Here is a 14,828-nt window from a genome sequence, read left to right as displayed (position 1 = left end):
AGGAATTATCCAAAGTTGGCTTTTGGCCTTTCTTCTGAGACATTATGCTTTTAAAATTGCTTGTAGAACTTCTTTCAAAAGAGTTGTGGCTCCATTGGAGATGTCTATTGGGACCACCCTCATTTGTTTATAAGCTAAACAAATTCAGGTCAAGGTTATTAAAACTTGATCGTTATAACGAGCCTACTAGGCCTTTTTTGTTCATTTCCTCCCAAAGCAAGTTTTCAGTGAAATGAAATGTAATTCACGCAATTCTTGATGGATTTTAAATCTGTTTTTTCATTTTTTTTGCTATATTTTGGGTGGTGCATTTGCACCATATGCACCACAGTAAATCTGCCCCTGATAAGTGTTAGGACCATCCAAGGTAGCTTATAAAAAACTAATACCGGCGGTGTGTTTCTCTACTAGAGAACATGAGAGCACTACTAAGCATTGTCACTACATGACAGAAGCATGCCATTACTTTTTTTGAAGTAGAATATCTAAATCAGGGGTTCTTAACCGGTGAGAAATTCTCAAGCTTCAGATTGAGAATATTGATTACGCACATTTCAAGGATATAGCTGTTGTACTGTATTTTCACCACATACATGATGCAGATACATGCTTTTATTGTGGGTACAAGTGTATTAATACGGAAACCAAGCCTCGTGATGTATCAAGCAGCTTATTGGATAATTAATCTGCATTGCATCAGCTATGCATCACTACCATACTACTGAGGCATCACACAAGCATACACCACACATACCAGAGCTAGTAAAAAATAAACAGCAGCAGAGGGCCCACTAAGATCACGACTGCTAACTTTGTACTGTGCTGTTTTTATTATAATTAAATTACTCTATTGTTGTGTTTATCTTGAACATTATTTTTCCATAAATAAAAAGTATATCATGACAAACTATCCATAAAATATGATTTCTACCACAGTTCAATTAATAATTGATTCATTTTGACTCTATGGCAAAATGCTATCCTGAAAAGCCTCCTCTTGCAATCTGAGAGTGACAAAAATACCACAATTTTCGGCTGCTAGAGAGGGGGAAATCTCGAAGTGTAGTTTGTCAAAGTGGGAAATACACTGAAAAAGGTTAAGAAACACTGATCTAAATTTATTGCTGAGGTTGTAGTGGTTAGTAACATTGTATATGTACATGGTAATGAGAGAATAAGTTGGCCATGATCTGCCTGAATGTGTTCCATCGAATAAAGCAATGCTTAATTAATCCATGCCTTGGTATTTTTGGTGCTTCCTCATATACATGTACATGTTTTGTATGTGATCATAGATTGAAAGCCTTGTGTCAAAACCTCTCCCCAACCGTAACAATGCTGGACATATCAGAGAATCCTATCACAGACATTGCACCAGTTGGACTACTGGCTCATAGTTTACAGAGACTCACCATATGCAACATCTGCAGGTAATATTACATACGGGCGACTCCTTCATTCTCTACATTACTTCTTTATAGTTTTTTGGATTCCTGCATTTCACGTCCGCTTCACCCCGTGTTTATGCATAGCTTGTGATCCTTACATATATGTATGGGCTTTGCTCTTTTCATCTTCTTTTGCCCGTGTTTATGCGTAGCTTGTGATCCTTACATATATGTAGGGACTTGGCTCTCTTCATCTTCTCTTGCCCGTGTTTATGCGTAGCTTGTGATCCTTACATATATGTATGGGCTTTGCTCTTTTCATCTTCTCTTGCCCGTGTTTGTGCGTAGCTTGTGATCCTTACATATATGTATGGGCTTTGCTCTCTTCACCGTCTCTTGATTATTTATGTCTGCATGCCTTCAGGTTTTTATTTCTGTGTTCATCTGTGATCCAGATTTGCATTGTTTTACAGTTCAGCAGACGGACTTATTTTAAGCTTTTCATATATATATATATATATATATATATATATGTATGTATATATATATATTTATATATATATATTGAATAGGAGACATTAAATTATCATCGGACATCATTTGTCTGCATGCATTCAGGTCTTTATATCTGTGTTCATCTTTGATCCAGATTTGCGTCGTTTCAACAGTTCGGCAGACGGGTTTACCTTACGCTTTTCATATATATTGAATAGGAAACGCTGAATTTTCACATGACATTCCAATGACATACACAAGAAGGAATTTTTATGCCATTAAACAAACACTCCCATTCTACCAAGTGGCCAGTCATGTAATTTTCCAACATTCCTATGAATGACAATTATCTGAGTCACCCATAGGACTGGGTTTTAGACTCAAAAGCAATATTGTTTTTTTCGTAGTAGTGAGCCAACTGCTAGCTGCATTTGGCTAAGCAAGAGGCTGCTTTTCATTGCGGTGTACAATGTACACACGTCTCAGGCATGGGATTTTCAAGTACTAGTCATTCTTGTTTAAGGCCATCTGGAAGCATACGGGTACAAGTTCTTGAATTTATTAGAATGTTTCCTTCTTTGTCAACTTAGCTGTTGTCATCTTTGACGTTACTAGCCACATCCATTAGTCCAGTAGAGACCATTCTGTTCTTATTCACAGTAGGAGACACATGTATGTAGCCAATCATTCATCACTGTCTTTCTCTGAATTGACCAGCAACTACAAATGGAATTTATGACCTGTTTTTATCACAAGTCAAATAGAGAAAATAAATCCACAGCTCATAATCTTTAGACACTATAGACACTAAAATGTATATTGTCTGCAGGCAAAATGTACACTGTATCTTATCCGTGGACAGTTTGTTCTCTGTATATTGGCCGGAGGTGGTACACAGTGTATGCTATCTGTAGGCAGTAGGTATATACACTAGATTTTATCTGTGGACAGTTTATACTTTGTATATTGTTTGAAGGTGGTATACACAGCTTACGTTACCTTTATGCAGTATATACACTGTATGTTATCTGTGGACAGTTTATACTCTGTATATTGTACGGGCGAGTAAGTGGTATATGTCTGGTATATTACCTGTAGACGTGTTATACACTATTTACAGTTCTGTAAACAGTATGTACACTGTAAAATTGTGTCTAGGCAGTAAATACATAGCAAATTATTTGCTGACTGTATGGTTTATTTTCCGCAGTCAGTGTATTGTTTCTAAATAGTGTGAGTGCTGTACAATGCTGCGTACATATGCATTATAATGTAATCCTTATCTCTAGCTAATATATTGTACACGAAAAGATAATATTTCAATGTCACAAAAAGATATAATATTTCAGTGTCACGAAAAGATATATTTCAGTGTCACAAAAAGATATATTTCAGTGTCACGAAAAGATATATTTCAGTGTCACGAAAAGATATATTTCAGTGTCACGAAAAGATATAATATTTCAGTGTCACGAAAAGATATATTTCAGTGTACTGTTATAAATAAAATAGCAATAGCTTGAGGTGGCCCCCCAACTGCTCTACTAGTGACTAACTAAATGCACTTTGCTCATGTTTTGACTACAAACAAAACATGAAGTTTTGTCTAATGTTTGTTTGTTTGATTTCACACTAAGTCATGACATAATAAGATTATAGAAAATTAAGGTGCAATGTGGGCCCATAATTATGTGCAGTAACATGGCTATAAATGTTGACAGGCCTTTGTAAGTACGAGTGGCTCCATTACTTTGTTTGATTTTGAGCTTGTCAAAGTCTGAAGATGGCCAGACTTGACACCCTGTTCTGTGGTCAATAGTCCGTTACACTGCGTGCTTCATAGGTTTCTTAAGCCTGGTTTCCATATGACAGCGCAAGGCACCCAACAAGGCGCACGACGTCATGCGTAGGCCAGCTGTGATATGGAAACGTCAGCGCACGACGATCGTGCGACCTGCGTACGCTGATCGCAATGATCCAACAGAATGGATCCTTGCGACGGGTGCGTGCGATGATGTATCCCACAATACATCGCTAGACCTTTTCAACCTATCCCACAATTCAAACGGAGGGCTGTGGCTCCAGAGAAATCGGTCTCCCGTACGAAAGAGTAAACCTGGTTTTCATATGACAGCGCAATTTCGCAACGGAGGGCTGTTTTTCCGAAGAAATATGTCTCTCATATGAAAAAGTAAGGAAATTATCCACCCTGTCCAATGCAAGCATGGCGCCTACGCGCGGTATGGAAACACTGCATCGCGGCCCAAGAAATGCATTGCGCACGATCACTGGGCCGCGCACGATCACTGGGCCGCGCACGATCATTGCACGTCATATGGAAACCAGGCTTTAATGAGATTACTAGCATGATATTCTTAGGTCATGCTTGAGTGTAGTCAGCATTTCCTTGGAAAAGTATAAGCTGGAATTTCCCGTCTCATACCAATTTAGCATGTGTTCAAGCATACTGGATCTCTCCTTAGCTTGATCTTGATTATTTATGTCTGCATGCATTCTGGCTTTTATATCTATATTCATCTGTTCTCCTGTTTTTGTTGTTGTAACAGCTCAGCAGACGGGCTTATCTTACTATATTCATATATATATATATATATATATATATATATATATATATATATATATATATATATATATATATATATAAAACTATGTGTACTAAAAAAACTACAAGTTTAATTAAAACATTTTATTACTTAAAGTTTCGTGCGGTAGGCTTGCACTCTTCAGATAAAATGTCAAAGAAAATATTCTACTAGCAGTAAAGCTGTATAAGCGCTAAAAGCTAGAGTCTTAAGTGACACTGTTTCTTAGCAGAAACTTATTGGCATGACGGCAACTGGATAAAATTTCGTTGCGCTTATTCAAGGTGGCTAATTGAGGCTTGCATATTATATAATACTTCTCCCATATACAGAGCTCGCATCTCTTAGTGATAGGGCTATAAGGTCTAGCAGTTTTTAAGATTGACCATTTGATGTTGTAGTCCAATCCGCTATCCTTTAGTCGCCATATATATTTGCTTAGCTCAGTGGCATTCCTTTTTGATGTATGGTTGAATGAAGCCTTATGGTTGGTGTATCTAGTTTTGAAAGTATTTTGAGTCAAGCCGACATATGTCTCCTCTGTTCCGTTGTTGGTGGTGACTGTTGCTTGGTAAACAGCGTTCTCTGTTAGGCACTTGCCATCCATAGGGCAGCTGGCAGCTGGCTCTAAAGCGAAAACGGAATATAATATGGTATAACCCGCCATATAGTATGAATGTTGCCTCCAACATAGGAAAGCAGTTTCTGAACATCTTAAGAACAGAATTTCCACCCGGTCATAAACTGCATAAAGTATTTAATGCCAACACTATCAAACTTAGCTACAGGTGCATGTCTAATATTAAAAGCCATATCAACGCTCACAATAAAGCTTTGTTATTGCCTACTCGTGGTGATAACTCAAGGACATGTAACTGTAGAAATAGAGCCAGCTGCCCTATGGATGGCAAGTGCCTAACAGAGAACGCTGTTTACCAAGCAACAGTCACCACCAACAACGGAACAGAGGAGACATATGTCGGCTTGACTCAAAATACTTTCAAAACTAGATACACCAACCATAAGGCTTCATTCAACCATACATCAAAAAGGAATGCCACTGAGCTAAGCAAATATATATGGCGACTAAAGGATAGCGGATTGGACTACAACATCAAATGGTCAATCTTAAAAACTGCTAGACCTTATAGCCCTATCACTAAGAGATGCGAGCTCTGTATATGGGAGAAGTATTATATAATATGCAAGCCTCAATTAGCCACCTTGAATAAGCGCAACGAAATTTTATCCAGTTGCCGTCATGCCAATAAGTTTCTGCTAAGAAACAGTGTCACTTAAGACTCTAGCTTTTAGCGCTTATACAGCTTTACTGCTAGTAGAATATTTTCTTTGACATTTTATCTGAAGAGTGCAAGCCTACCGCACGAAACTTTAAGTAATAAAATGTTTTAATTAAACTTGTAGTTTTTTTAGTACACATAGTTTTATATCAGCTCTGTTTTTACTCTAAACATTGAGCACTCTTTTTACTAATGTGTATCAATATAACTTTTATATATATATATATATATATATATATATATATATATATATGAATATAGTAAGATATATATATAATATATATATATATATATATTGAACAGGAAACATTAAATTTTCAGCAGACATACACATGGTAGAATCTTTCATCTTATACTTATTCAGTATATGTTATGTTCAGCATAGCTCTACAAGCAAACAGTTAGCCTTAGTTAAACTTAACTATTGAAGTTTAAATTTAAATATTTGAATATTTAAACATTTCATTATAATTGACCTAGGATATTATGAAAGATGAGCAACCAATATTCAATTCATCAAAGCTGTATACAGTACTATGCATATGGCATTGTGTCAATTTCCTCTGATTACTATGACATGATAATCTTATATCTATATATCTCAGTGTTTGTCTGTTGGCCATTGTTCGTTTGTGTGTCCAGTTGTAGCGATTACAATTTAGGAACGAAAAATCCGTTTCGCGCTGATTTGAACTTGGAACCTCCAGGTCTTAGACAGGCATGCTGAATCACTGGCCAAGCAGGGACATTGCGATACCATGGACTAATTGGTGGCATACTCATTACATCGGTTACAATACATGCGCTTAAAGCACTTGAGAAAATGCTATTGCTTATTACTAGCACACTTGAATATCCTGATTGCGTAACGTAATAATTATTAAGCTCGCTTCAAACATGGCTTTTATTGTAGTAACGATTTAGACTAGCTTAAGTTACTCAAATTCATTTGGTAGTTTATTACTCGGACATTGCCGGGCATTCACTAGTCTAGACCAAAAGTCTCTCCAAGCATTTAAATTCACTTCAGTATTTCCACCTCTTGTGGAAGTAGAACTGCTATCCCTTGAAATAATCTACTGATAGTGTTGAATTCGGCTGTTTGTAATGTATATATTGTCTGTAAACAGAATAAACGGTGTATGTTATCTGTGGACAGTTTATACTCTGTACATTGTCTGTAGGTGGTATACACATGTATATTGTGTGCAGACAGAATATACAGTGTATGTTATTTGTGGACAGTTTATACTCTGTATATTGTCTGTAGGTGGTATACACAGTGTAGACAAAATGAACAGCTGCACCAATTCTGTCTGTAGACAGAATATGCACTCTGTTATCTGTACGCAGTTTATACACTGTACATTGGTAGGTAGACATACTGGTAAGTAGGTAGGTACATCCGTAGGAGGTAGACATACTGTATGCAAATGTGAGTGTTATATACCTGGCATGTTGCCTGTAGACATGCTATAGACTGTATACTGTTTTGCAAGCAGTATGTACATTGTATATTGTCTCTAGACCAAACCCTAAACATAAGTTATACCATAGAACTTCTCTGTGAGTGCCACCTTTATTTGAACGCCACCTCTATTTGAACGCCACCTCTATTTGAGCGCCACTGTAGGATTAGGGTTGAAAATTAGAGCGCCACTATAAGAGAAGGGTTAAAAATTAAAGTGCCACCCTTTAATTGAACGCCACCTCTATTTGAGTGCCACTTTCACATTCTTTGATCTTTATGAACCCATATAGAAAGTGATCAGTAAACGATTGTCCACAAAATGGTACTAATAATGACTCGGTTACATCAATAACAACTAATTATTTCATTGTTGCCGTTTGTAACGAAGTTCATTTTCTAACTCCAAAGCTTTATGATTTTTCATTAAAACTTTGAAAGCGATGCCATAGAAATAATTAATAACTGTATCCAACTAATAGTAGTTCCTTGTTTAACGCGGTCTTGATACGTTGACGTATATGAAACAATTGGAATTGGAGGCTAAATGATGTGCTAAGCGCGCATGTGGCTAAAAGTTTATCATTATTTTCATGAAAAGTATTTAAAATTTTCAAGTTTTGCTCTGCTAAAAAAATTGTTTGGATGCTAATATCGACTAGTTCAGCAGTGCAGAATAATACTGTGGTTGGTATAGAACAGCCAGAAGATTAAATTGTTCCAAACAAAAGCAGCAATCACAACAAACAACTGGCCAAGCAATTGATGCAAATGTTTTTGCATCGAACATTTTTTGTTTTTGCATGTATAATATGTAGGTTTTGCTTATGTCACTTGTTCTGAAATATATTTTTGTAGCATTTGATAGATTATTATTATTATAAAACTTATAAATTTTCAGATTTATAGCATATTATTTGATAGCATCAGTACTGTTATATAAACTCGGCTTACGATGGATCGGCGCTCATAACTCCCCGTCTATTGCACATGAAAAGCCAGTTTTGGCTGCAAACTGCCAAACATATCAATAAGTGCAATGAGCTTTATTGCAACTTTCTTAGATATAGTTATGAAATAAAAATATGTCTTCAAATGTAGAATAAAATCAACAAATTTAAAGCTTCAACAAATTGGCAACACAGGCTACAAGATCATCGTAAGTTAAGTGCAAGCAATATATATCAACTGGTAGAGATAATACTCAGCTTCCTAATGAGTATTTATTTAAATATCTACGACAAATTAGAGGTAAGTTATAGTAGATTTATTGCATCCAAAAAGGTTAATGTCGCTTGCCCGAAGGAGAGTGCAAAATATAGGTAAGCAACATTCGTTTCGCCGTAAAAGTGTTAAATTTATTTTTCTCAAAATTCTTACGAGCTACATACATATTTGCAAAAATACAACACCACCCTCTATTTGAACATCACTTCTAATAAAGCGCTACTCTAAAAGAACGTTGAAATATAGAGCACCATGGCGTTCAAAAAGAAGTTTTGCGGTATTATCGTTTGTATGCCAGACTGTTAAATGTTTAAGTTGCTCATCAATGTTTGGTATCAAAACTGCACTATAATCTATAGCTCTGTGTTTTGGAGAAGGAAATAATGGATGTACTTGGGACACAAAGAGTGCTTCCCAAAGATAGTTGCTTTATCTCTGTTATATTTACATCTTTTTTCAATGGAGCTGAATTGTAATAAGCTTATCAGTAGCATTTTGAAGATGATAAACCTCTTTGATAACAATATTTTATCAACTGGTTGCTAGTACTAGCATTTTATCAAGGCTGGCAATTTTATTTTGACAAAATATTTTACAGGGGCAAATAAATCTCAATGTTTAGGCTCGAACTGCATACTCAAGTATACATGTATATAGTTGTACCCAAAGTATAAATGTATATAGTTGTACCCAAATAGCTGTTCTCCATTCAATAGATTCTATCTTTTTGACAGGCTGCCGAATTCCAACCTGAAGGTGCTAAACATTGACCTTCATGAACTACAGCATTTGGATGTATCCCGCTTTACCGACCAGCAGTTTGATGCGATCTTGCATGGCGGCAGCGCCCTTCTCGATATGTCCCTGCTGCTCAAACCATCAGTTGATACATTTAAAGCACTAACATCTCTCGATATATCTGGCTGGAGTTTACTAAATACAGGCCTTATCAGGTAAGCAGCAGCTTTCATTTCTTATTTTATGTGAGGTCTTTGGGCAATACTTGACATAAAAGCCTTATGCGTTCTAGGACTGAGCGCACTTGGCAATTTTCTCATTTCTCAAAGCAATATTTCCTATATAAAATAACAGAATACATGTTAATCAGTTCCCATAATATGACAAAATTGCTTAGAAACAGGAGATAATGATGGAAAATGGTGTTTTTTTTATTGTTGTACTTCATTACCCATGATCACTAAGTAACAAATACCGTAGATGCTCCTACAACATATATCTCCTATAATGTAAATTTCAGATACCATAAAAAAATTATGCTAAGTTTTTGCTTCATACCATGTAACAAATTCCATATAACTAAAATGTCAAGTAGGGGCAAATGCGATTTGAATGGTAGCATATCTCACACTTGTGCAAAAAAAGATCGTACGTATAGCGTTATATCTATTATATATACAACGTCCTTGGCATTTTAGTTCGTCGTGATAGATCGCCAGATGTGTCGACAAAACAGAGAATAGGTAGCTGCGCGATTGTTAATAAATTGGTCATAGATTGGTGCAGGTGTTACAGCGTCGGTCTACCAATCTGAATGTCATGATTTCGGAGCATCGCCAAAAGTTATCTTTTATCCTAACCTTGACCCCTGGATACAGATAGACGACGACCAGGTAGACGCTGCTCTTTTTATAGTAACATATTTTTGTTTTGCTTTATTGTAGATGTATAAAATATTTGTTATTAGTTTTACTTTCCGGAATAAACTTTGCTGTCTAGAAAAAATGAACAAATCGTTGTAAATGGATGTCGAATATGTGCGTTCTCCATCAACTTATTGTAAAATTACCACAATCATAGTCTATAAAACCAGTGAAACTGATCAGAAAAAGGAGACAAGCTGTCGATGCAAACTAATAACATTACAGTTACAATACAGCCAACAAATTAACTAGTTAAGTCTACATGTAGTTTTTTTCTTTTCTTATGGCCAAAGGAGTGAATCTGAAAAGTTCTTTGAGCGGATTAAGCAATTTACATGTATTTTCCTGTTCGTATTACGTAAAATCCCGATAGCATAGATGTTCCTTGAATGGATTATTTATGTCGTAGGAGCGTCTACTGTGCCTATTTAGTGATTATGATCTGCAATAAAATGTAAGATTACTGTGTAAACAGTGCTGTAGAACAGTACTGTAAAGTACTGTTCACACCTTCGAGACAAATGACACCTTCGAGACTTGACAGCAACGCGCCCCATACACTAGAATTTGACATTTTGTAATAACATAAACCTTGAATTTAACTTAAAGGAATTTAGCTTACTAAACACACACTTAAAGCCAAGTTTTAATTGTTACTGAACTCCACTTCAATTTTGTCTTTGTTTTAATTTTTTATTTTTTGTGGCTTGGCGTTTTTCGGTCTTGCTTTCATAATATTTAACCCAGCCTTTTCCAACTTTTTTCCCACTGATTCGACAAGAAAGACCAAGCAAGCAGCTCCTGAAAGCGGCCTCTCACATACCTGGCCACTTTGTAGTCACATCAAGAACCGGCTCGTATGCTTGTATCTCAAAGTTTTCTTGTATCTCAATGCGAAAACTTGCTCGAAATTGTGCTCATATCTCGATTTTCTCGCATGTTGGAATACTCATATGTCGAGGTATAACTGTAATAAGTTACCGTATGAATGTGCTGACAGTATGACTCGTTTCTAATTCCTTATTACTGCGCTTATGTTCAGTGCACATTGGGACCTCCAGCTACTGCATAAATTACAACTTTTGTCTGATGAGAAACTGTGCTCTAAAAACTCCCAAATGACTTATCTATAATTATCGTTTAATTAAGATAGCACAGGTATATTTAGTTATTTAAGATATATTCATGTGTGTATCTTTTTTCAATCAGGATTATTTCAGATCATTTTCATTCAAGCTTTACTCTGAAGGTTGCTTCTGAAGACAAATGTGCTTATCAGCTCTCTGCCTTGATTCCGACTCATGATAGTTTATACAGATATAGTGACCAGTTTGGAAATAATTCTATTTTTCATTTCTCTTTCGGTTTTCCAAATTATGATACTAATTGGATTTTTGCAATTCCAAATTTTTTCATGGGTTTTTACATCTGGCTTGCAACAGTTTATTATTAAATAGTATAAGTGCACTAACTGACATTAGAAGACAAATACTTTATCAGGGATTACCTCTGTTCAACCTTGGAGTACTGTGAGAGAAAAAATGGAACCACATCTTGCATTGTCTGAAACAGTTGAAGAGCTAGTTGGTTGTCAGACTCGAATTATTCAAAACCAAAAAATGTAAAACAGTTTATTTTCTTTGAACATGACTTTAATCTGGCTGCATTAGTCATAAATTGACTCATTTGTCTGATGTTAGCTGAATGTTAGCTGATCAGAATTGGGCAGCAATATCAAATGCCTAAAGAAAATCACTCTCTTTGTCTTACTTTCCTAATTTTTTTTAAGTTACGACTATACATGCCATGCTTTAGGGTAGCCAAGGCTAACTTGTGGTTCTTGATCTAGCTGGAGATTTTCCATTTTCTTCTGTGAATCTTTCAAGTTGAATTTTTTTGTTTTACTTTTGAAAACTAATGGTTGTATTTCAAATGGAAAACTTATGGTTGTATTTCAAATGGAAAACTTATTTATGGTTGTATTTCAAACAGAAAACTTATGGTTGTATTTCAAATAGAAAACTTATGGTTGTATTTCAAATGGAAAACTTATGGTTGTATTTTAAATGGAAAACTTATGGTTGTATTTCAAATGGAAAACTTATGGTTGTATTTCAAATAGAAAACTTATGGTTGTATTTCAAATGAAAAACTTATGGTTGTATTTCAAATGGAAAACTTATGGTTGTATTTCAAATAGAAAACTTATGGTTGTATTTCAAATGGAAAACTTATGGTTGTATTTCAAATGGAAAACTTATGGTTGTATTTCAAATAAAAAACTTATGGTTGTATTTCAAATGGAAAACTTGTGGTTGTATTTCAAATAGATAGTTAGTAGTAGCATTTCAAATGGATAATCTAATGAAATGGCCTCGTGGTTTCTTGTAACATCCTCTTGATGTAAGCAGGACAAGTGAACCATGTAAACTTTCACAACAGTGTAATCATAGACTCATTGGAAATATGGCCTTCCAGTGAGTGCACATAAGGGCGTGATATGGATAGTGAAACTCAACTCAATTTGTGAAACCTTTGAACTGAATTGGTAATACACTGTATTTTTTGATGCAAAATGTTAGAACGCTTCTATTCTTGAGTATATCAGTTTTTTAATCAGCTGTTCCTTAACTGATTGATAACCCATATAAATACTTTGGCCCTGAAGTTATTGAGCTGTAGGCAGCTGTGACAAACTTCCAGTAGCAGTTCTCGCTAATCAATTTAGATGTTAACATCACTTGCTGTTGCGTTTGCTAGTGACTGTTATCTCAATTTCATCGGTTTAATTTGCTAAAATAAATCCCAACGAGTTTAAACATTTTTGTGCAATAAACACAGTTACATCCTAGATCTACCGCTTACAGATGTTAATGTCACATGTAAAAAAACAACTCACAACCAAAGCTACTTTCATCATATGCCAAGTAAAGGCAGAGTCTAAGTGTGTATGGTATAAATAATGTGCTGAACATCGTGTTTAATTATATAAAGGTTTGTAAATATCGTAAGGTGAGCAAGAACCCTTGTGTTAGTATTTGGTTGTATTACGTAAATAAAATCACCAAAAATGTGTTACAAATACAAGTTTTCTTTATTTTGTAAATTTGCAAAATCAAATCACCATTTGTCTCGCCGGTACGTTTGATTGGCTCAACTGGATGCTTTCATTCGCAGATTTTTAATCATTGCATCAGTCAGAACTGTTTGTTTTTTTATCAGTAAATGATCTTTACCACCAGCATAACTCTTTCTTTTTAGCATTCAACCTTTGCTTCTGTCTATCATTTGTAAAATCTCCTGTGTATTTATATGTGTTTTACTTATTTCCATGTTATTATTCTGTTAAAAAATAGTTTCTAGGTATGAAGGTATGAAAATTATGAAAATCCTAAAATGACAACAAAATTGATTGTTTAAAGTTATATTATATTATTGATATATTATATCATCATTGCTTTAGATATTCCTACAACGATTTATCACTGCTGTTTATTTTACTCTCTTTATTTTAAGGTATTGATGGTCAGCAAAGAGTATGTCAATATTTGACTGTTTATGGAGACAGATTGCGCATTTCCTTATATTTTATATGTATTCGCTGTATTTGCTGATACACGTGCTGGCAATATAATTATTGTCCAATGACATTACACGTTTAAGGCTATTGGCCAATGATGTTACACACTTGAGCTTATTGTCCAATGAGGTTACGAGTCAAGCTTATCGTCTAATGAGGTTACATATTCAAGATTATTGTTCAAAAAGGTTGCGCGTTTAGGGTTATTGTCCAATGATGTTACACATGCAATGTTAATTTTAAAAAATCATAAATTTTTAGTTGTGGAAAGAGTTATTGAAATGGAGAATTACATGTTTTTGGTAACATGTAATTCTTTTAACTATTCATCATGATTTTCACAGGAATCAACAATGTTTTTAGCCTCAACAATCTCAATAGAGGCATGTTTTTACTGTTCTGAAATAACTAGTGAATGTGCATTCATTGTTTGTATAAATTCAGCATATGTGCGTTTTTGCAGACGATTCTTGGCAGCTCATCGAAATGTGACCTTTCTTGGCATGGCTCTGGTAGAGGCAGCAGATGCCGATGTCTTTCAGGATGCATCACATCCTGGCTATCTACATCATTTGAATGTAAGTGACTGGTTTTAAACATGGAGAACGTTTGATGCGCTTTTTACTTGGTAACTTCCAAGCAAATTCAAACTAAGGAGTATAATAGTTACTGTTATTTGAGTTGGGTTTAGTGTTGAAGGGCTGAAAAATTAGTGTATCTGTTGCTAAGAAGACAATCGCTGTTTTGATTTTTGAATAGACTAGAAGTTGTGGTAAACTTGGCATTTCAACAATAGATTACAGCCTGTTTTTAAATCAAACATGATATAGTTGTCACAACAGCATTACAGGCTTAGATCAAAATATATCTGAATGTAGTACACTTAACCTCAAAAAAAGTATGGTTACAATCAAGTGCTATGAGAGATTCAAGAAAGTGGCAGCTGTAAGATAACAGACATTAGATTAAATATTCAGTTTATCAAGAACAGAGCATGCAACATCATACTTTGGCCAAAGTTCAGTATAGTCTCCCACATAGAGGGCGTGTGTGGACCCACCCACTATCAATGACTGTGAAAGTTCGGATCTACACTCTAAAGTAT

At 35.3% G+C, this 14,828-nt stretch overlaps 1 protein-coding gene across 2 annotated transcripts in view; it reads left to right on the top strand.

The window, feature by feature from the left end:
- LOC137393587 (protein zyg-11 homolog B-like) overlaps positions 1-14,828 on the top strand; it is a 36,617-nt gene that overhangs the window by 6,744 nt on the left and 15,045 nt on the right. For both annotated transcript variants that reach the window (XM_068080212.1, XM_068080211.1), the window contains 3 exons: positions 1,296-1,430; positions 9,217-9,435; positions 14,187-14,301. In XM_068080212.1, the coding sequence (XP_067936313.1) occupies positions 1,296-1,430; positions 9,217-9,435; positions 14,187-14,301 (469 nt within the window). The remainder of the gene's footprint in view (positions 1-1,295; positions 1,431-9,216; positions 9,436-14,186; positions 14,302-14,828) is intronic.

Source organism: Watersipora subatra, chromosome 4 (genome assembly GCF_963576615.1).
Source record: "Watersipora subatra chromosome 4, tzWatSuba1.1, whole genome shotgun sequence".
In the NCBI taxonomy this organism is placed as follows: Eukaryota; Metazoa; Bryozoa; class Gymnolaemata; order Cheilostomatida; family Watersiporidae; genus Watersipora; species Watersipora subatra.
Note: the sequence above shows the minus strand (reverse complement) of the source record. Positions and strands in the feature narration are given on the sequence as shown.